At 53.8% G+C, this 22,106-nt stretch overlaps 10 protein-coding genes across 10 annotated transcripts; 6 read left to right on the plus strand and 4 right to left on the minus strand.

The window, feature by feature from the left end:
* Positions 1-164: 164 nt before the first annotated feature.
* On the plus strand, positions 165-870 carry CABS01_05124 (peptidyl-tRNA hydrolase domain-containing protein; the record flags this gene model as incomplete). Its single annotated transcript, XM_060538494.1, has 3 exons — positions 165-397; positions 474-734; positions 789-870. The coding sequence occupies 3 exons, from the start codon at positions 165-167 to the stop codon at positions 868-870; spliced, it is 576 nt and encodes a 191-aa protein (XP_060405666.1).
* Positions 871-2,705: 1,835 nt separating this feature from the next.
* On the plus strand, positions 2,706-4,040 carry CABS01_05125 (uncharacterized protein; the record flags this gene model as incomplete). The annotated part of the gene is made up of 2 exons (XM_060538495.1): positions 2,706-2,891; positions 2,955-4,040. The coding sequence occupies 2 exons, from the start codon at positions 2,706-2,708 to the stop codon at positions 4,038-4,040; spliced, it is 1,272 nt and encodes a 423-aa protein (XP_060405667.1).
* Positions 4,041-5,639: 1,599 nt separating this feature from the next.
* On the plus strand, positions 5,640-6,578 carry CABS01_05126 (uncharacterized protein; the record flags this gene model as incomplete). Its single annotated transcript, XM_060538496.1, has 1 exon — positions 5,640-6,578. One exon carries the CDS (start codon positions 5,640-5,642, stop codon positions 6,576-6,578), a length of 939 nt encoding a protein of 312 aa, XP_060405668.1.
* A 408-nt stretch (positions 6,579-6,986) lies between these two features.
* Positions 6,987-8,750, minus strand: CABS01_05127 (uncharacterized protein; the record flags this gene model as incomplete). Its single annotated transcript, XM_060538497.1, has 2 exons — positions 6,987-8,480; positions 8,694-8,750. 2 exons carry the CDS (start codon positions 8,748-8,750, stop codon positions 6,987-6,989), a joined length of 1,551 nt encoding a protein of 516 aa, XP_060405669.1.
* A 912-nt stretch (positions 8,751-9,662) lies between these two features.
* On the minus strand, positions 9,663-11,414 carry CABS01_05128 (uncharacterized protein; the record flags this gene model as incomplete). The annotated part of the gene is made up of 2 exons (XM_060538498.1): positions 9,663-11,225; positions 11,280-11,414. The coding sequence occupies 2 exons, from the start codon at positions 11,412-11,414 to the stop codon at positions 9,663-9,665; spliced, it is 1,698 nt and encodes a 565-aa protein (XP_060405670.1).
* Positions 11,415-12,000: 586 nt separating this feature from the next.
* Positions 12,001-13,307, plus strand: CABS01_05129 (uncharacterized protein; the record flags this gene model as incomplete). Its single annotated transcript, XM_060538499.1, has 2 exons — positions 12,001-12,082; positions 12,169-13,307. 2 exons carry the CDS (start codon positions 12,001-12,003, stop codon positions 13,305-13,307), a joined length of 1,221 nt encoding a protein of 406 aa, XP_060405671.1.
* Positions 13,308-13,818: 511 nt separating this feature from the next.
* Positions 13,819-14,931, minus strand: CABS01_05130 (uncharacterized protein; the record flags this gene model as incomplete). The annotated part of the gene is made up of 4 exons (XM_060538500.1): positions 13,819-13,884; positions 13,935-14,616; positions 14,673-14,829; positions 14,880-14,931. 4 exons carry the CDS (start codon positions 14,929-14,931, stop codon positions 13,819-13,821), a joined length of 957 nt encoding a protein of 318 aa, XP_060405672.1.
* A 2,275-nt stretch (positions 14,932-17,206) lies between these two features.
* On the plus strand, positions 17,207-18,350 carry CABS01_05131 (uncharacterized protein; the record flags this gene model as incomplete). The annotated part of the gene is made up of 3 exons (XM_060538501.1): positions 17,207-17,518; positions 17,578-18,063; positions 18,135-18,350. Coding segments are annotated over 3 exons (1,014 nt in total), but the record flags the coding sequence as incomplete, so codon positions are not given.
* A 1,227-nt stretch (positions 18,351-19,577) lies between these two features.
* Positions 19,578-20,123, plus strand: CABS01_05132 (uncharacterized protein; the record flags this gene model as incomplete). Its single annotated transcript, XM_060538502.1, has 1 exon — positions 19,578-20,123. One exon carries the CDS (start codon positions 19,578-19,580, stop codon positions 20,121-20,123), a length of 546 nt encoding a protein of 181 aa, XP_060405674.1.
* A 191-nt stretch (positions 20,124-20,314) lies between these two features.
* CABS01_05133 (uncharacterized protein) lies at positions 20,315-20,608 on the minus strand (the record flags this gene model as incomplete). Its single annotated transcript, XM_060538503.1, has 2 exons — positions 20,315-20,333; positions 20,397-20,608. 2 exons carry the CDS (start codon positions 20,606-20,608, stop codon positions 20,315-20,317), a joined length of 231 nt encoding a protein of 76 aa, XP_060405675.1.
* Positions 20,609-22,106: the final 1,498 nt, after the last annotated feature.

A 22,106-nucleotide genomic window follows, 5' to 3' on the forward strand; every position in this document is an offset into this window, starting at 1 on the left:
ATGACTACTGTCTGGTGCAGACTGGTCAGTTCTGCAAAGATTTACCTACCTTGTAACCCGGAATCCAATCCATTTTCTCATCTTGTCGCCAGTCAGATGGCTTTTTGTCTGAACTTCAGTCTCGATCAATTTGACGTCTTCCTTTGATCAACCCAACCGCCACAATGAAGTTTGCGACAAGTCTATATCAATCTGTCCGTCCAACATTGGGAAGCCCTTTCATTCGACCCCTGGAGCTTGTCCGCTGGGCTCGCTTCCAAGCATTCGAGGCGGATTTTGATCCTGAAGAGTTGGAAAAGGCAAGATCATGGCACAAGTCCTTCAACGGTAGCCAACTCCCCAAGGGGCAAACGACTTATGCCCGATCCAGTGGCCCGGGTGGTCAGCATGTCAACAAGTAGGCTCCTCGCATATATACTGGATATGACGGTATCTCTAACCTCTGGCTTGCATTTTTGCTAATGTCATGATAGAACGGAGAGCAAAGCGGTCACGGTTTGGCCTATCAAGGACATCTTACCAGTCTTGCCCAAATTGCTACACCAAGGCATCAGGGCATCAAAATATTACACAGCTAGATCTGATTCTCTGACATTCCAAGCTCAAACGCACCGCCAGAGAGATGCCAACTCGGAGGAAAACCAGCAAAAGCTCATCGACGAGATCAAGAGGATATATCAAGAGACAGTCCCTGGCGAAACAAGTTCTGACAAGAAGAAGAAACATGCTGAGATGTGAGTTGTCTTTTTATACACCAATGCACCTGAAGGTGCTAACAGGGCATGTAGAGCAAAATCATTCAATGAGGGACGACTGAGGCAGAAAAAACAAATGAGCACCAAGAAGCAGAATCGACGTTCTTTTGACTGAGCAGGTTAGGAAATGTCCAAAGTGCCGACACCTGATTTTCGGCCCAGCAAGAAAAGGCGATGATGGATTCTAACCTGGCGGGTGTTGCTGAGTCGTGGCACCAAGCCCGCCCAGCTGCTTTTTCTGCCCAGCTAACAAAGTTGGCGGAACCGAGACATACAAACACCAGGCCGCCAGCCGGTCGAACTACGGAGGAGAGAAGATATTGGTGTGGGGTAGGGTCCAGAGCTGGCCAAGCACCAAAGAACGGCCGGCTGGCAAACAAGAGGGGTTCAGGCCTGGACCCTGAACTTTGACTCAGAAAACGGCATTTCAATAGCATGTGCCAAGGACGGAATGCTTGCTATTCAAGACGGCAGAGAAACCTGCGTCGTCTGTGTTAGACATGGGTAGATGCATGAATATGTGTACGTTTTTCATACGGGGATGTAAATATTAGATGCAAGACTCGCTCAGAAGCAGATCAAAGAGTGGTGGTGGCTGCTCCGGCCAGACATCTGAACCGTTTGCAGGTCAGCCTCAGACCAGAGCTTTCCCATGATCTTGTCCTAGGACTCGAATAAGGCTGGTATACCTATCGAGAGGAAATCTGATATGAAGACGGGCAGCTGACGGACTGGTTGGGGGCCGTTTTGAGTATGTACCAAATAGAAGCTAGAACGCACCCACCGAGCAGTTGTCAGCTGGGGTGGGGACACCAGTTCTCATGGCTGGGCCCGGGCCGCCTCGTCAGGCCGTCAGCATCCATCCAGCACCCCCATCCTGAATGGGTCGCTTCATTATTAGCAATACATAGTAAATCGTCGTGGAAAGAAATACACGTATGAAGGGGTCCAAGGGGGGGTTCCTCGACAAAGCGAGGGCGATCCTCAGACGATCAGTGGTCAGAACAAGAGCCGGAGCTCCTGTGCTGGGAATATTGTCAGTGAGCTGTCTCCAAGTTGCGGGACTATCCATGTTCAAGAGAGAATGAGGGTCCCTGATGTCTCGAGCTGAACGACCTGGCGCATATGGTGCTTAGATGCTAAAGTGCCCCTAATGCCTATACATGGCCACTATCTTTGGTGTAGCGGCGTGTGGTCCACTTGTTCGTCTCTTCCATTCCCATCCAGTCTATGTATCTCCGCAACCTCGAATCCTTCTCTTTCTCTTCACTCCCACTTCCTCCCATCGTCGTTTTTTGGTTTCCAAATTCTCCAAACACCGTCTCTTCTTTCCACCAAACATCGCGTGCTCGACGCCCGTCAAATTGATCTGCGACATAGCGTCATAGTGACAGCACACCACCCCCTTCATCTATCTGCTGTGTGCCGATTTGATCCTTGCGTCCAATTCACACTGGCCCCGCGAGACCCTCTCAAGGGGCAGTCAACACGACCAGGGACCGTCGATCATCAAATCAGCCCAATAATCCAGCCAAACACCTGCCGTGCCCACTTTGTCAGCTGCTCGCTCCTTTGAGCAATCTTGGCCAGATTGTTCTCAGACTTCCACCTCGAGCCTCGAATTCTCTCTTCCTGCGACTTGGATACGGAGACAAATTCTTTATCAAGACAATTTTGCTGCTTGTCTCACTCGCCCTACCATTGTCGAACCAGCCCGTTGTATTGGTGCTAGCTTCGTCGAGTGAGGCTAACCGCCCCCAAAAAACCGCTGACCGATCTTCGCCATCTGCTTACCCCGCCAACATCTTTGATCTCGCGACCGCAACCCCGACCGACCGACCTTTATCTCCCGAGCTATCGCCTGGCCCTCTTCGATCGTTGGGCGACGCTCGTGGCCTCGATTCTTTCCCCCCTCCAGCACTCTCATCACATTGTCTGTTGGCCGCAGCAATGGCTTCCAACGGCGCCAACGGAGCATCTCCGTCACCTCAGGTCCAGCCCTGCAGGTACAAGGTTGGCAAGACGCTTGGTGCCGGTTCCTACTCCGTCGTCAAGGAGTGCGTTCACATTGACACCGGTCGCTACTATGCCGCAAAAGTCATCAACAAGCGATTGATGGCCGGCCGAGAGCACATGGTACGCCTTCGACTGCCTTCCTCTGCATCCTTGACCAAGAAACTGACACAACCCCTCTTACAGGTCCGCAATGAAATCGCAGTCCTGAAGAAGGTCTCCATGGGCCACCAGAACATCCTTACACTTGTCGACTACTTTGAGACGATGAACAACCTCTACCTCGTGACCGACCTGGCTCTCGGCGGCGAGCTCTTCGACCGCATCTGCCGCAAAGGCTCATACTACGAATCCGATGCCGCAGATCTTATTCGGGCGACGCTCTCCGCCGTTGCTTATCTGCACGACCATGGCATCGTCCACCGCGATCTGAAGCCCGAGAACCTCCTGTTCCGTACACCAGAAGACAATGCAGATCTCCTGATTGCCGATTTCGGACTGAGCCGCATTATGGATGAGGAGCAGTTCCACGTGCTGACCACGACATGCGGTACCCCTGGCTACATGGCCCCCGAGATCTTCAAGAAGATTGGTCACGGCAAGCCTGTAGATGTATGGGCGCTCGGTGTCATCACCTACTTCCTTCTGTGCGGTTACACGCCATTCGACCGCGATAGCGATTTTGAGGAGATGCAAGCTATCTTGAACGCCGACTACAGCTTCACCCCCTTCGACTACTGGCGGGGTGTTTCCGATCACGCCAAGGATTTCATTCGTCGCTGCCTCACTATTGACCCGAACAAGCGCATGACGGCGCACGAAGCCCTGCAACACCCCTTCGTTGCCGGCTACCTCAACAACGGCGAGGGCGAAGGCCAGAACTTGCTGCCCACTGTCAAGAAGAACTTCAATGCTCGTAGGACGCTGCATGCTGCAATTGATACAGTTCGTGCCATCAACAAGCTTCGCGAGGGCCAGAGCAATCTGATGGACGGGGCCAAGTCGAAAGAGCCCGGACGTGGTGCTGCCGCACTCAAGACCCAGCAAAACGCAAGGAAGGACGATAGCGCCATCAGCCTCGGCAACGGGGCCCACAAGGACTCAGGCTATGGAACGCAACCCGAAGCCGATAGCAGCCAGAATGATGTGGTCATGTCCGATGCAGGCCCGGCACCCAGCAGTGTCCCAGCAAGTTTGCGGCCAGGCAGTGAGCAGAACAAGGTCGTGGAGACGAGCAAAGGACTGTGGAGTGGTCCAGCATTGCGGCGATAGCCTCGTCGTAATGCTGCACCATGTGTGAAGGTCACGGCACCCCACAACGAAAAGCATGATGCAGACACGAGTCTCCTTACAGCAGCAACGAATATTCTTGGTGGATCTCACGCTCCTTCGGGACTCAACTGTCTGCGCAAAGAGACTCTTAAAGGTCTGTTTGCCAACATGCGAGGCGGTCGTGAAGCAAAGCGATCAGATTCTTTGTCGGATCGCATTGTGTCTGACAGCATATGGCTCTATGAGAAGAATGTGAGCTTGGGGACGAAGAATTGGATGACGGGAGAAATGGCAGGAAAACAAGATACCTCGGGTTGATGTCCGCGGACTGGCTCCGTCATTGGACGATATACACACACCACGGATTGGTGGCTGATTCGCGGAACCACCCCTTCACTTTTCTTTACGTTTTGATGTGCAGGCGACTTCCTATAGGCATATATCGAGAACAGGACGACACACGGCCTACTTTAATGGGAACGATATGAAGGAACTTGAGCCTCGTAAGATGTGATATATCAGATATGTTCAGTGAGACAGCCACTTGCATACGGCAAAAAGCTGATGAGTTTCTTCATAGGTATGTTGGATGATCTCACAGCTTCTGGTACACGCACTGCAGTAGGTAAAAATGAGCAGCAAGTGAGAGAGCAGCCCCAAGGCGAATAACGGACGTGTCTGGCTTACTTATGATCACCAAACCACAGCAAAGCCTGACATGAAAGTCATTTACCTATACGTAAAGTCAGGTACGTAGGTGTAGATCGGCGGTAGGGATAGAGTTTGATTGAGATGGGATGTCGCTACTAGACCCAAGATCTATCCAAGACCGTATTCCGGCGCCTCTCATTGGCCGGAACCGGGTCAAAGCATCGACGCAGCGTTCCGGCATCTGAGCGACGACCCCCCTTCTGCTCTCCCATCTTCCCACAGACTCTCCTCCCTCACTGGCACATCTCGGTGGCCACGTTCTTTCTTCTTGCTTGCTTGCCCTTGCGTTTGGTGTATCTTGTAACTTCTAGAAGGATTCTAGGCCCGATACTTGCTGCAAACACCCGAAGTAAGATCCACTACACATCTTACCCGGTTGTAATGACGGAGAGAATCAGACGAGCCCATCACAAGTCGAGACTCGGCTGCAGACGCTGCAAGACGCGGCGAATCAAGGTGAGCTCTGAACGAGGCGGCCCGACCTTACGATCACCGTGTCCCGACCTACGACCTACCCGTCCCGGGTGCAGGGGGTCGTACGGGTTTCTCACTTGATACCTGACTGCATACCTTCTTGCATGTCTACCTACCTTATACGCAAGTACAAGTACTGACCATACACCAAAGTGCGATGAGGTCCGGCCCGCCTGTGGAGGTTGCACAAAGGCGAACCTGCGGTGTGATTTCATCGATTTACAATCCCGCTTCAGTCTGAAACCCACTTCTTGTCCGCCGGCGCCACCCTTCATATTATCATCGTCGTCATCATCATCATCATCATCATTAATATCGTCGGCATCGTCTGCATCGTCGTCCTCCTCCACAGCATTATCATTAACATCCCTGACTCTCGTACGGCCGAGTAGTCCTCCAGTATTAGTAGACACCATGACCGACGGCATGAAATCGCGCTTCTTCCGGCACTACCTGGCCATGACGGCCTCGTACCCCTCGACTGACCAGCAAAGTTGGTCGAGCTGGATCACGGATCTCGCCGTGACAGACCATACTCTTATGGACGCTGTTCTCGGGTTTGCGGCGTTTCACCTCCGACGGTCCGCGGCGAGGGTGGATGACAGCAGCAGCAGCAGTACTTATGCAGCAGCAGTGTCGGAGGCCTCGCATGCTTACATGGCGAGGGCTATCGAGGCGCATTCGAGACAAATTGTGCGCGAGGGGATCAACGCGCAGAATGCTCCCGTCGTGATGGCGACGTGTACCATCATCATGTTCCACACCAGCGCGAACCAGTCGTTTCTCGATAGCAACGGTAGCGGATCGGATGCGGGAGAGGGGACGGGGGCGAGGTCGCGGGTCCCGCATCACTGGTTCACGCCATTTCGGAACGTCAACGCGCTATTAAAGGTCGCTTTGCCCGGGATCCGGAATAGTAGGATAAGCCACCTCTATAAACCAGAGCGGCAGACCTCATCACAGCAAAACGAGACGCCGAGGCCAGCAAAGCCGGGGGCGTTTGACTTCCTGCTAGAAGACCTCGATGAAGAAAAGACAGAGCCGGAGGCGTTGGAAGCGTATCGTATCGCTGTCGACCGTCTCGATAAGATCCAGGGTTCGGCTCTGCAGCGTGATCTGCTGCGGTTCCCTGCGCACGTCCCGCCGCGGTTCGTCGAGTTGTTGGAGGCGCAGGACCCGAGGACGTTGGCTATCGTCGGGTACTTCTTTATGCTGTTGAGGAGGGCGACGCATTTGTGGTGGGCGCAGGGTGCGGCGGAGAGGGAGTTTGACGGGGTGATGAGATTCTTGCCGAGGGAGTGGTGGCCGAAGATGACGTTGGCTGTCGAGGAGTTTGAGTGGGTTGAGAGTTGAGAGGTTAGCATATGGTTCTTATCCTTTAAAGCGAGTGTATGTTTAGGTTGATGGGAGGAAGTGGTATCATTTCTGCTTTTTGCATAACGCGAGGATGGTTGAACGCTCTACTTAGACCTATACTCACACAGGATTATCACGAGGCTGATGCCAATCTTGGCTAGACTCATATAAGTCTAACCTCACGACGTCCCTTTAGAGATTTCTAATCGTTCTCAGAAGCAGAAAGTAGTGGTGAAGGAATTAGATTAATGTGACAGTAAGTGATCTAAGTCTCATATGCGTGGAATCTAGCAAACTTATATCCATTCATATAGCTCTGCCCCATCCCGATATTACCGCCGTTCACCAACTGACGATGCCAAGCAGCTTCTCTCACCAGAAACACCGGCAATGAGAAAACCCCATCTAAGGAGAAGGAGAATCCTCAACCCACGCAACACCACCAACAATACCCTCATAAATCCTTCCATTCGCACCGAGCTGCAGATGCGACGGACCGGGGTTGAACACACCACCAGCACCAACCCTCTTGCGCCAAATCTCCTGTCCAGAAGCATAATCAAACGCCGCAATGTACCACACATACTCCCCGCCCACGGCGAGCTCCCGGTCCTGCGTGTACGCGTACAAGATACCGTTACTCGTCGACAGCGTGATCATGGTCGCCACGATAGGCAAATCCCATACCAGCTCGCAGCTCTCGTCGGCATTGACCCGCACGCGCGCCACGCCGGGAGTCACCTGCGTGAGGTTATTGTAGCTGCCGTTGACGTCGTCCTCGCTGACGTCTAGGAAGGAAGGCGAGTTGTAGCAGTTGGGGATCATGGCGCTGTACGTCGTCCCGTCAAAGTGCGACGTCAGCGAGGCCTCGTTGAGGCTCGCGCCGGGCGTGAAGAGCGGGACGGAGCAGACGAAGCTTGAGGTTTGGCCTTCGGCCATGGCGGAAGCCTGGCGATAGACGTTGAGGTTGATTTGCGAGTCGGCGTTGTCCGTCACGGCGACGTATTTTTGTCCGAGGAGGCTTGGTGTCGCGCCGGAGCCGCGGGAGAGGCCGCCTGGCTTGATACCGCTGCCGGCGAGGTACGTCTCGTTCCAGGCCGCTACCACGCCGCCACCGTTGGCCGTATCCGCTTGGAAAGCATAAAAGTGGCCCCGGGCGTCGGCGTGGTCTTCGGGGCCGGCGGGACCCGTGAGGACGTAGATGTTTTTCCCGTTGACGGCCATGCCGTTCTCGACGATTTGGTTGTCCAGCGCGGTGCTGAAGATGGTGCCGTCGGGCTGGACATAGCCTATGGTGGTGGTGTTGCTTCCCTCAAGGCCGACGAGGGGCGCCGGCGTGGCGACGAACCAGAGGTTCTCGTCGTCCGTGTACCCGGCCATGGCAATGATGGAGCCCGAAGGGAGACGGGACGAGACGTCGACCTCGCGGATCTGGGTGAAAGTCGTGGAGGTGCCGGTGCCGAGGCGCTGGATCTCCATGATGAAGCCTTCGAGGGTGGGCATAACGAGGTGGTTGTCGACGACTTGCCAGTAATTCGAGACGGCAGTACGTCCCGCCGGCGCGGTCCATTGGACGAGAACGTCCATGGTCTCCGGGTCCAGCGCCGCGAGGCAGAATCCGATGGGCGCCTGGGAGGAGACGCACTCCAGTGCGACGAGAAGGCTCGTGCTGTTCTCCCAGAACATGTAGCCCGTCTGCACGGCGGCCGAGGAGGCGACGGAGGAGATGCCGAGGGGGCCCATGTAGTCGTCGCTTCGGGTGTTGCCGCCGTCAATGTGGGCATGGAGGGCGTCTGGGGAGAAGCGTTCCTTGGGGCGGAGGGGTTGAGACGTGGCTGCTTTTCCGATGAAGTCTGGGGCCGTCACGTTTTGGGAGTCTGCGACGATGTCCGCCGAGGCCTAGATATTCCAGTAGGTGAGAAGACTTGAAGTTGTAGAGGGTTAGAGGGGGGGGGGGGGGGGGGGGGGGTGGTGGGGTGGGGGTGGGGGGGGGTGGGGGGGGGGGGGGGGTGTGGGGGGGGGGGGGGGGGAGGAGCGGGGGGGGGGGGGGGAGGGGGAGGGGGGGGGAGGGGGGGGGGGGGGGGGGGGGGGGGGGGGGGGGGGGGGGCGTACGACGAGCTTGGCCATACAGGCTACCATGGCCGTGGTGAAGAAGTTGACTTGCTTCATCCTGAGACTAGCGATGCTCAGGCTTTCGAGTTTTTGAGTAGAAAAGAGAGTGGATTGTAATTAGGAGAAACAGGGCGAGGATGAAGCTTGAGTGAATGAACGTTGTCCTTGACTGTTGAGAAGAGAGGCATCTCATCTGAAGAGAGATGTAGTCAACTTATACAAATCAACAACCATATCGAGCCTCATCACGACTGTATGATCTACCATGGGCTGCAGCATTGCCACCAAGCAAGCATCCAGGTACAGGGCTATTGCGCCGCCTCTCCCTAAGATCTTCGGATCCGTGTATCCCCACATGTATAGTCGCATTACGGGGGCTTGTTCATAGCCAAGAACCCACGGACTAGCCAATGAGACAGCTTCAAATACGATACCATGCCCAATTCAGGTATACAGCGTCCCCGAGACTGGATCATCTCCCCGGTTCTCTCTCTTCGTTATTCCATCGATCGCTCTACGTCGCATACGGTCCTCATTGGATGATCACAGGCTGTCTCCGTCATTGTGTATTGAAGATGGATTGGCACTCATTACCGGTTGTCCCGAGCATTGTCTATACGCCTTGTGATGCGAAAACGAGGCTCTAAGTCGACCTCCTATGTCCATCGACATAGCCTCATGCGTTGGAGATCACCGTCAATGGGCTTATGTTCCAGCATACAGTCAGTTGAAAGGGAGCATGCGTTTGCTATGATGGACTGACATGATGATGAACTCCGGATTTTCCACATAATCAAGGAGCTACTTGTCGAAAGGTTTACCGCGAAGTCGACAATGAGATGTTAAAATAACTGGGGGAAAGCGTGGGCCTATGAACCGTTGACCCAAAGACAGGCCGTGGGAAAGAGAGGCCTTTACCCCGCCATCGCCAAATCTGTATTCATCGCGCGTCTCTGACAAGTACATATCTCACACCTCCAGCTGCCCCTTTCCATCTCCAAACAGTACATTATACCACTTTTCATCTCCATTTTGGCATATTCCATCCCAACCAATAAATGAAAAGTTTCCCGGCTTTTTCGAACCGTCATACACCCTAACGCTCTTCTTCCCATTAAGCTCTTCCTCCGCCGCCCAGTAGACCACCTCGTTCCCGCTGTCGCCACGAGTGAGAAGCCTCGCTAAGGGCATCAACTTTCGATTCGCATCAAGAGCCTCGATCACGAGATCCCGCAAGTGAGGATAAAACCACATCAGACTCCACCAATTCTCCAGCCGCCACTTCTTCAGCCCAAAGATGTAGGCGTTGTGATGTATGCCCACGGACGCGGTACCAAAGAAGAAGTCGGTATAGAGCGAGACGTTGCCCCAGCTGTGCCCCGGCAGAGGCCGAGGGACGTCTCGCAATTCCTCCGGAATGCTCTGTACCCTCACCTCGCCCGGGACCCCAGCCTTTTCAGACTCCTTCTTGATGGCCTCGGCGTCGTCAAGCTCCACGAAGTACCCGTCGTCTTCGGAGGAGCAGGTAGGCGGAATCGTGGCAAACTCATAATCCAGCCCGATCCCAAACTCAAACTTTTCGCCAGCCAGCGCCGCGTCTGCAATTCTCCGCACCTCTTTCGGCATGCTCCCGAGATGCTCTTCAGAAACGAAACCATTCCACGTTGAAGAGAGGCCACGAACCCAGTGGCGATAAACTTCCTGGTCCCCAATAACCTCTGCGATAAGAGCTTGGTCGCTCCAGAGCTGCCGCCCGCTACCCGCGGCTTTTTCAATCTTTTCCTTGCTCTTGCGCAGCGCGCCCCGTAAAGATCCGATAGTGCCCATGATCATCCCGCTGTTGACGCAGCGGGGGCGAATCTTTTTGTATTTCCTCGCCGAGTCAAAGACATAAGGTAGAACCTGGTCAGTCTTGTCGCCGTAGAAGTCTCGTGGCAGGGGTGAGTCTGGCCAGTAGTCGTACCGCGGATCGGACCCTGACTCCCAGTCCGGCTGGCAATCTTTGGCTGCGGTGACGATGATGTTCTGCGTCGGGGGGCTAATGGGGAACCCGCTCTTCAGGCCGCTTTCCTCCCATTGTCTCTGCACCCGAATGTTGGCTTTGCGATTTAGCTGGTGGAAGCGCTCAATTAAGACGGATGGCGGAAGCTGGAACCAGATATCGTAGGCATCTACGAGGAGAACGAGATCGTTCTCATTCACATTGTCCCCGTCATTCTTCTCGTAAAGCGCATCGATGACCGCCAACAGTGACTCCAGTTTCGCAATGTGGGAACCGGCAAAGTGCCAGTCAGGCCTGTTGAACTCTCCGTTCCAGTTCAAAAGCGTGGGCATGGGGTAGCCTAGCGCCACGGCCGACATGACTGTCTTGCAGAGGTTGATGTTTGGTCCGTCGGCGGGCATAAAGAGTCGCAGTCGGCGTGAGCCCCCTGTGTCAACAGGAGTTGAACTCCTAAGTTTTTCAAGGTCTGTTCCCGTGATTCTTCTTTCTGCGTCACTGCCATGGATGAAGTGTCTGAACTCTGCAGGGAACTATGAAGATCGTGTTAGTAGTACCCTAAGAGCGAAAGAGAACGGTGGACTTACAAAGTTCGTCAAGACAAAGCCAAAGACGCCCATGAAGATGATGACAGGTAGGATGAACTTCACAATATCGGCACAATATTGACCTGACCTGATAACCGGGCTCCGGCGGCGGTGTTGAGCTTCGCCATCCCACATGCTGCTTTGCGTCTCAATCTTTGATTTCGACCACCGACGCCATGGACACGTAGCTGACGCCATTCCAGGCATCATCATGTTCGCAGAGGTAGACACTGATGGATGATAGAATGACCTTCCCGCCTGCGGCACATTCTGCTTATCAGACGAATACCCGACATAACGAGTCTGCCAAGCATCGCATTGAGAAATCAGAGCTGACGACGCCGATAAGATGACAATCGGCCGGCATAGCTGCGTGCTGCCGTTACGGCCATATGGATCGACGGGTCCGACGCGGGGCCTTAGCTCCCTATCAATTGCCGGGTTCATCCCACGTGGTGGATTCGATTCGTCCGGACCGGGTTCTGGACAACTCACCCACTACCCATGCGCATTGGGCTCTCACCTAACACGTGGATGTCGAGCAGGTCTATCATTGATTCCTCGACATAATCCGTGACGATCGTGTTCCCTTAATTGATCTCGAATAAGGCTGCGCGCAGCCTTTCTTCTTTATACTTCTTGAGAGGGAAACCCCCATGTCTCAGTTCGCGGTTGCAGGATGTCGTGAACCTTAGATACACCCCGAGACCTCGCTTTCGCGATGGCGTCAAAAAGTAAGACCACGGCCCGGACCGCGTGGTCTTTTGACGAATTTCGGACTTTTTTGGCTTTTGCCCTGATAGGTGAGTTTGGTTTACTCTTTAACTGATGACGGGCAGAAAGCACTTTACTGCAACCACAATTCGGCATAAACTCATACGAATCACAGGCTTAGCCAATACAATCCTACCGTCCCTCATTCATGCCTCAAACTATCTCATCATCCCGTACCCCCGCCACATCGTCATCCTCATCGAAGTCGCGCCGGTGCTCCTCACTAAGCTAACGCTCCCGTTCATCATTCACCGCATACCATACCGAACCCGACCGCTTCTCATTGCGGCAGTATGGGTCATTCTCAAGCGAATCGCAGATGACACGCCGCCGAACGTGCCTCCGCCAATACGCATTGCGACAACCGTGATTGCATCTATCGCGGCGGCGGTAACGGAGGTTTCCTGCCTTGGGATGATCGGGCAGGCCGGGCTTCCGGGACTAGCGGGGTGGGGCTTCGGTAGCGGCGCGGGGGTACTTGAGAACGCCGTGTGGCCGTTTCTTTTGACGTACGGTGCCGGGAAGCTTTTGCGAAGCGCTACCACGTATGTCTACTACGGTGTAGCTCTGCTTCTGGTGGCTCACTTTGTTGTATTGCCTCAACGGTTCTCGAAAAGGGGTACGAAGAATGACGCGCGAGGGAAGCAACGAGAGGACGCCAGTGCCGAGGAAGGACAATCCTTCTTGCGGCACGACGAGGCCAATGGTCCGAACCACGAGCGAAGCAGGTTTGAGCTGCTCCGTAATCTCATGCGCTCGGAGATGTTGCCTCTCTTCACAGCATCCGCAGCCATCTCTCTCTCACAATATGGCCTCGCCAGGCCGCTCGAAGGATCAGCGTTTGATACGTTCGCCCACTTTTACGCAACATACGGCATGACGCTCCACCTAGGTGTCTGGATGGGACGGTCATCGCTTAAGCTTCTTCCGGCGCGAAACTTCAGGCTTCATCTGACGGCTCTGTGCGCCTGGACGGCGGTTGCCTTCTTCAACGCCGTGTTCCTCGTCTCAACGCAACTGTCCTTTTTCTTGGTCTTCTTGATCGGTTTAGCGGCTGGATCTGTGTATGTGAATGTTTTGGCAAGGCTGGTTGGAGAAGGGAGGGATACGGTTCCTCGAGAGGTTTGTCTTGGGCTTGTTACTGTTGGCGATGCGGGAGGTGTGCTCGTTGGTGGCGTGATGGGTGCCTTGCTCGAGACGGCCATGTGTCGCTCGCTTGTCGATGGCAGACGGTGGTGCCGTAGAGCCCGGTAGATAGGTAGCTAAGTGGGTGACATAACAACCCGATGGTTAATATATCATTAATACCTTTCTCCCTTGTATCTTTACTACTATCCTTGTCATTATCTCAAGTGCTCAATCCTTCATATATAGAAATCATAGAATATACTTTGAGAAGTAGAGAACAACAATAGAAGTAGAGGAAGTAATAAGGGGAGGGATAGAGGGAGGAATAGAGAGAGCAATAAAGCGAGTGATAGAGGTATTGATAGAGGCAGTGATAGAAGTCGTAGAAGAGGTAGGGACGAAGGTTGTTCTCTTGTCTATTTAATTGCCTCGATGATCGGCGTCAACTTCTTGGAGAACCCGTCTATTGGCGACTCTACCATCTATACCGGCAACATTGGTCTCACCGTTGTGGAGCTCGAGTTGGCTGCGTTTGACATGATAGGTGGTAACAAGTGCTGACTGCCTGAAATGGAGTCTGAACTTTACAAATATTCCTGGCCTCGTTGGCTCAACTTGAGCACATACGAGCACCCACCTAGAGCTGGTCCAAGAGCTTCTCTGCTGCGTAATCGACATTCGTTCCAAAGTTATGCGCCTGGGTCTGGTAAAACCGGTTAGCAAGGTTAAAACCGTGAAGTCGACGGGACATACCTGAAGACAAATAAGCTCATCATCCAACACAACCTCCCCGTACGTCGCATACGCCATCTTATCCACAATCCGGAAGTGAATCTCCCCCTTCTCAGCAGCCTCATTGAACCCTTCCCTCAACATATCATCATCATCAAACTTTTGATACCTCATCTGAGACCTCAGCCCTTCAAAGTACATCCTCGTAAAAGCACCAATGTTCACCTCCCAATCACTCCTCACCTCGCTCCCCTTCTTCTCCGCCGCAGCCTTGATCTTTTCAAAGTTCGCCTCGAAATTGGGACACAGCACAATGTCAGGCCTCTCGAGCATATCCGCAAACGACTTTCTCGTCTCCTCGATCTGCAGATCATAGTCCCGCCTGACGGAAGTGCGCGCCGCAAAATTCATGGGCGCGGCGGACCCCGGTGCGGGAGGCGCGGCATTCAAGGCGCTCAGGAGACCCTGCGTCTCGAGGGCGGAGCCGATGTTGACGCCTAGATTTCTTTCGGAAAAGACGATCGCTAGCACGCCGCCCTCCTTGACGATGACGCCGCAGTAGGAGACGCGCTCGCCCTCCGGGCGGTCATCGAGGTCGATAATGAGGGAGTGGGCGTGGCAGATGGAGTTGAGCTCGGATTTGCCGTCTTCGCCGTATCTTTCAACGAAGTAATTGAGGTTATAGATTGCTGAGTCGACGTAGCTGGTTTTGATTGTTAGATTAGAGAGCTCGGATACGCTTTCGCGTCTGGACCTTACTTTTCGATGCAGCTTCCTAGGCGCTCTTTGGCGTAGCCCTCTTCGGCGTAAGGGTAAAGCGCGATAGGGCTGATGTCCTTGAGCGTCCACTCTGTGCCCAGGACGTCAGAGAGCTTATTCTGGAAGTCTTCTCTCTTGTTCTCCCAATCATCGCGGACTCGGAGGTGGTCAGTGACTGAATATTTGACTTGAGACATCAGTACATACTGTTCTTCCGCACGGCGAGAGGGAGTTTCTCGGCAGGAGGCAAGCGAGACATGGTGATTGATCAGACGAGTAAAGAAAGTGAAGTTCTATTCAGATTGATGAGATCAATTTCATCTAGTGTGAGAAGTCGTCTGAATACAAGCCTTTTATCCTTTCATCCATTATTTCAGCTCTTGAAGCCTAGCTTGAGTCATCCGATCGAGTGTCTCGCATTTTCCCCTCAGTTGTGAGCCTCCTTTCTCAGCTCCTTCTCATGAAGGATGAAACCAGCCTCACTATTGACTCTTGGCCCGCCAACGGCCACTAGTCGCGCTCAATCACAGGGTTTAAGTCGCGACTAAGTATTCAGCCTGACGAGGCTAAACAGAAAACAGCGAACGGATGTAAAGAATGTGGAGGTTATTCTTTGACATCTGCCTATCCTCGTCGCTTCTTTTCTCCTCATGTTGAACATTGTGGACATGAGTGAGTGAGGTTCGTGGAGTTTTGGTGGTGGCGCATCATGGGGCATCGCGCAACAGTTCAGGCAATCATTCAGGGGTTCAGGAACACTAGCTTACCTAAGGTAACCTAAGGTAGTTAAAGATGGTAAAGATGGTAATGATGGGTTCGCTGAGCAGTGAGGGGAATTGCGGGGTGACATGTCGATCAACGGGCGCCTCCATGAGTCCATTACCCATGAGACGAGTCTCGCATGTCGTAAGTCGTAAGGGTGTAAAACATCGATAATCGATCGGCTTACCAAATGGTGCTCGGCACTGCATCTACGCATCACTGCGGAGTTTTGGGTGCCACTATGAGGGCTGTGGCAGTGTACGGAGGAGTAAATTGGTAATCCAGCGTAGGAGCGGCGGCACATACTCGAAACCGGCGCCCGTCTCTTAATTAAAGTGTTGAACTATGTCTGCGGACCCGGGAGCTGCGGGCGAGGGCGGGAACACTTGTCGGATGAGAAGGAGGCCGCCAACGCGCCGGAGAGATCATACAGAGTACACTAGGTACTTTAGGATGAGATGCAAAGGTGGTTGAACACGAGTGACATCATCATCCCTGGTAATCCGTCCGTCTGTCTCCGAACATTTTTCTTCGGACCGGACCGTTGGCCGTGACACCGTGGTGCTATTGTTGTCTCCTTCCCCGGTCTTGGTGTTCCTTTTCCTTCCCTCACCGTCTGTATGAGTCTGACCGTAGATGAGTTGTCGACAACCTGAAAAGTCGAGACTCTTAATCGCAGGGATGTCGTGTTAAGAGGACAGCTGCAACCCGGCACGCGCCTTGGTCATTGACACCTAACCTAACGCCCCTCCTGAGAGGCTCAGATGTGTACAAAGTACGGATACTCCATACTAAACTCTGCTTGTTGTCACTTGGATTGATGGGTCATTGATGGGTTGTGTGTGTTTGCGCGGCGTGCCGGCCGGCCGATGGAACCGCTGGGCTGTGGCATGTTCACGCGGGTGGCCGCTTATGGGGACCCGCGCTGAACCATCAGCTCATCATCTGACCTGATGCGTCCCACCCATTGCAGATCCAGCCGCCGTGCCCCGGACCAGACTAACTGCACCGTTCAGCGGTAGCCTGGGTTTAATTGCTGCGTAGTAGAGGTAGGGATAGTTTGTTAGTGGACTTCGTAACGAAGGGCTCCGTACCGCCCGTAAGCTATGAGGTGTAAAGATGCAGTGCTTGGTTTTCTCTTCTCTTTTCGGAGCTTACAGGAACGCACTTTACCCAGCCAAGGTTTCCGCAACGTCGTATTCTCTCGAAACCCAGATCAACAAGTTACAACCCCCGCCGACTACACCGTACACGTGTATTGTGTCATTTTCATTTCATTTCTTCTTTTTCCATAAGTCCCATATGGCATGATTGACGTGGAAAAGGTACTCCGCCTCCCCCCTTGTTGCCTTTTTTGCACGGCCTGGGATGAGTGTGACGCCACATGCCCAGCTGCATGCCACCGTCCTGCCGGGCACCTCTTGGCGCCCGATCTTGGCGGCGCCGGGGGGAGGCAGAAGTGTCACGAAAGTGTGTTCAAGTGGCCAGGGTGGATTATCGACTGATGCGTCTAGCTGCATCGCGGCTCCACTCCTGCTGCTTGGGAAGGTGAATATCAACCACCGGATGACTCCCCTTATAAGTGCGGGAAGGAGGAAAGAGAGATCTCTTGTTTCTCATCATCATCACCATCATCTCATTCATCTGACACTCAGATCCAAACACCAAGAAACTCACTACCCAAAACCTATCCACGCCTGGCATGACAACTCTGTAGGTGGCTCTCATAAACCTTCACATCACATGTGTATCAACGACTAATATGACACAGACCCCTCAAAGTAAAGGTTGCAATCCGTGACCACTGGACCAAGGAAGACAGCTACCTCCAGCAAGCCCTCAAGGCTCTCCGAGACGTCCTCGGCCTCGAAGTAGATGTCAACCCGGACTGGCAGATCCTCCTCACCCAGCTCGACGCAGAGTACGCAGACAGGACCGACTTCGTCGCCGCCGTCGCCGGCACCGTCGAAGCATGGTGCCGCGCCGCGACGGAGCTTCTCGAGGACGAGAAGAATGAGGAGTGGACCAACACCCTCCTGGACAAGCTGAGACTCACTTGGTCGAGGTTGCGACTCTTTGTCGAAGTGAGTGAACCCTATTGTCTTGTACTCGCAAGAAACGTGAAAGTTAAACACGCAAACAGGTCGCCAGCGATGAACACGCCTCAACAGCATGGTCCGACGACCAAGGAGGCTTTCTCATCACCCTCCCCAAACTCCGCCTCATAACCCCTATGGACCTCCACCCCCTCTTCAAGTCCGAAATCAAGGACTGCTTCGCCGACCACCACAAGCAGCTGCCCCCTTACTCCGCCTCTCCGACAGAAGACTGGGCCGACCTGGAAATGGACGCCCGTCTGAACCGTCTTTCTGTCGGCGGCACGGGCCATCTCCGTCAGCGCGCCTCCATCAGCTCGACAGCATCGCGCGGACCGCAGGCAGATTTCATGCCCAAAGCAGACGCCCTTCCGCGCCCGGACGAGCTGCTGCAGAAGGCGCCGTACCACCTCATCGTGTACAGCCGCGGCGCGCACGAGATTGAGATCCAGGGCAGCCACAGCGCGACGCTCAAGTTTTTGGCGGACTACTTCAAGAAGTGGAGGAGGACGAATCACCAGATTAGCAGCAAGGTAAGAACCTCTCTCTCGAGACTTTATCACACAAAAGAAAGACATTGCAGTCACTGACAAAAGAAACACAGCCTCCCGCCGTCGAGGTCAAGCTGCACCAGTGCGCCTTCGGCATGGGCGCGAGCATCGACCGCCTGGTACTCGTCTCGGAGCACAAGTACGGCGGCGCCTTCATCCTCACGCCTACCATCATTCTTTCTCTGGTCGAGGGCGTGTTGGGGTATAAGCCCGTGTACTCTGACGCCCACTCGTGGACGTACCGGCGGGATACCGAGTTGAGAGCTTAAATAGGCGTTCGTGGCGGGACCACGACGGAATCGGATCCCGGGAATTTGGGGTCATTGTACAGCATCGGATGGGAAATAACGGAACATCAGGCCATGGAAGGCCTATGGTATGGAAAGGGGAGGATGGATTTTTTCACGATGCTCATGACCTCATAATGTTAAGATCTAATAATGCGAGAAGACCTCATTACTCATTATCTTCATTACTTCGTTTGCTTTCCTAATATCGTGAAAACGGTGCTGCGAATGCGGCTCTTAGTTGAGCATAACCTTCCTTCACTCGCCCGCGACTTCAGACGACAAGCAACCGTACCTGAGAATCTTGCTTGGACCATCTGATATCCACGGCCGCGCCGGGCCGCCGGCAGATCAACCTTCAAGCAGCCGGACTCCGAAACTCCGCCTAAGGGAAAAAAGGCCCGACGCCGTGACATGAAGTCAAAGAGTGCTTCCGCTATAAACGATCAAGTGTACTACGGGCCAACAATCGGAAAGCTAAATGGACACGTTCAATGGGAAATCGAACCAACCCACTAAATCACTAGGTCCATTCAGCTTCCTGACTGCTGGCCTGTAGCAAACTTCTTCTTTCACAGCGGAAGCTTTTCAGATTCAATCAGTCTCATTTCGCCGCCTCTTCCAGTACTGCCGGACCGATCTGACCCCCCGCAGCCCCAGTCCCAGTCCGTCCAATGTTATGTTCGACGGGAGCACATTTCCGCCACACCGGGAGCGACCGGCGCACTGATCCCCACCCCTACTCCGGGGCCCGAAAGAACCGGCCCCGTCCCCCCCCTCCTTTCGGGGTCGGACTAGACATAGAAATTGGGTATTGGCGGGGCCGGACTTATCTTCTCCGACCGACAACTGAGAGAAGATTGTATGGTCTGATAAGCTCAAGGTTCCGCCAGCCACATCTGTGCGAGCTGCTGCGGTCTTGATTCTATTCTTTCTGTGCAATATATGCGTTCTGTTTAGTTCTGCCTGCTTGCGCCATCGTCGTCTGAATGCTTGTGACGGTAGGTCGATTATGATCTCCATAGCTGGAGACATTATAACTGCCAGGTGCTTCCCGAAGGACCATATTCTCAGTCCAGGTCTGAGAGAGATGGAATAAGTCCAACCAAGTCTCAGCCTCGATTCCCGCCCATTCCATATCGAATCCCTTTACACCCCTGCACAAGTTGCATCCCACGGCTTTCCAAAGACTCCAAAGCGAAAACAACAATGCCCTTCAACGCAGAAGCATACGACCTCAAATGCCGCCAAATGTCTGACGAAGCTCTCATCGCAAGACGATCCCACTACATCCGCCGGCTCGCGAGCAGCTCGACAGCAACAGCGCTCCACACAGCAGCGGGCGCCGTCACTGCGGGGCTCAGCTGGCTCATGGTCCCCTACGACGCGGCACGCATCCGGAACGCGCGCAGGAAACGGCGGATCCTCGAGAGGCATGCCGTCGAGAGGGGCCTGGCGGTGAAGACGAAGAGGGGGGACGTGTTGGTCCCGATGGCGCTTGGGGTGACATTTGGCGCGGTTGCGATCGAGGGGGCCGAGGTGTGTGCTGATGTGCTGGTGGGGAGCACCGGCGGGTCGACTTCGAGCGCAGCGGCGCATGGTGTTGTCAAGGGGGTTGCTCATGTTGGGCTTGATGCTGGTGTTGCGGCGGCTGAGCATGCGCAGGCCAAGAGAGGAAAGATGAAAGTTGATGAGAGGTTGATGGGGGTAGGTGAACGAGGTGGTTCGATGAGTGAAGAACCGGAAAAGAAATGAGAGCTTTCGGCGTCAAGACGAACGCATGGCGACGTTGGTCTTTGGGGTCGACGGCGTCGCTCATTTCGCCCCAGTCGGTTCAAAAGAGAACTTCTACTGAAGGGCGTGACATACCCGAAGGATAGCCATAATTCGATTGAAGAGATTCAATCATAAGAGTTGAGTGGAGTGTTGAAAGCTCGCGATACTTTTTAGAGGCGTCTTCTGAATCTGAGGTGAGGTGTTAGTGAGTGAGATCTCAAGATAAGTGAGGTGAAAGACAAAATTGCTTACCGGCAGCACCAAAGTAGACCGCACATAGCGGGTACCAGGACAACCAAGAGACCAGCGCTCCAGTATCGCGTGCTCAGGCGATGAAGCTCCTTCAGCCTGCGCTCGTTCTCCTCCTCCTCCTCGTCGATGATGGCCCACTCATTGTCCTTGCTCCAGTAGATGTCAAACTTGCCCTGTCGGATTGAGCCGTGCTTGATGTGGACCGACTGCATGGCTTGGTGGTGTGGATAATGCCTTTTGGCGGTGTTATTGATGTTGCTGTTGATGATGTTGTGAGGAGCCTTCGAGGAAGCTCCAAGGGTTGGGGGGTAAACAATTCCTAGTTGGATGTTTGCTAATCGGCAGGTGAGAAGGATGAGGAAAAACCCATCCCCTTTGTATGAAAATAAATTTCTCGCCCTCGAGTCACTTATCAAAAAAGAGGACGCCTGAGGACTCCGTAGATAGGCGTTAGACCCTTGATAGGGAGGCGCGTAGGGCAGAAAATGCGCGGCGCCGCAGAGATGGCGAAACGAATTCGAGATGGGCTCGGGTTATTTCCAGTTTTTATTATGGGGCCCGCTCACACCGTTCTGGACCACAAGCTGCCTCCTCGAGTCCTTTGACCCTCCTTTGCCGCTCTGATGGGCCCCTCCCAAGCGTAAAACAAACAGGTGTGTGGAATCGGTGGGTACTCCGAAGGCGCAGGGAGCGGCTTGCGTCAATTTTCGGCGGCCCGATAATGAAATGATTGACAAGATTTCAAGATGGCGCGAGCCGCGAACCAGATGCCAGGGCTGAGGCATGCGGACCTATTCTTGACAGTTTTTTTTTTCTCTTCCCGTTCTTAGCCAAGCTAAGATATGCGTGAGGTCCCCTGCTTTCCGATCTTGGATAGCTTTACTGGTTTAGCTTACGGCAGCTCCTTCACCGTGACTTATCTTCATTACCTTATAAAGCAGGTAGCTTCGGACATGGATGGATCCACCTTCAGGATTCGTTGTCCATTTGTTGGGAGGAAACATTTTCTCTCTCGGGACGCGCGCCACAACAACCATTGCGTGAGCCGCCCTGCTTTTTGCGCATTCGATCAAAATAGCTCTGGCGTATCTTACTCACAATGAGGCGGTGTCCCTAGTCCATTCATCCGCTATTACACGGAAGTGAGCAATATGAATGACGGACGAGTGTCATGCCACTGCTTAAGTAAGGGGGGAGAAAACCTGAAATGATTCGAGAATGTCGTCCAAGCGGAAACAGAAAACCGAACAAGGCTGAGTTTCACGGCCGGACACATGTCAAGCCCAAGCAATTTGATTTGAACATTTTACTTTTTACATGCGGATAACTTTCGGATAGACGTGGGTCCCGACATGAAGGATGGATCCCGTTGGGCATGCGTGTTTTTTGCTGGCATAATCGTTTCCCAGCCGATTTTATCAGGGTCCCCATTTCATCGACAGGGGCAAGACCGCAGCCGGGCAGCTTGCAGGCGAAAAAAAAGAGAGACGGACCCACTACCCGCCACTCGGTGAGTCATTGCGATAAGGTAGGCTCCACTCACACACACCTCAAAATGGATCCTCATCGGCCCGCTGCCCGTCTGACATTTCGGTGAGGGTTCTTCACCGAGAGGAACATCACCAATGTCGTCAATATCGGCTTCACGCATTGTATGACCTATGAGCAATTCGACCCAGTGGTGTAAGATTATTTTTTATCATTTCGCTC

Source organism: Colletotrichum abscissum (assembly GCF_030869225.1).
Source record: "Colletotrichum abscissum strain IMI 504890 chromosome Unknown Scaffold_10.1, whole genome shotgun sequence".
NCBI classification, from domain to species: Eukaryota; Fungi; Ascomycota; class Sordariomycetes; order Glomerellales; family Glomerellaceae; genus Colletotrichum; species Colletotrichum abscissum.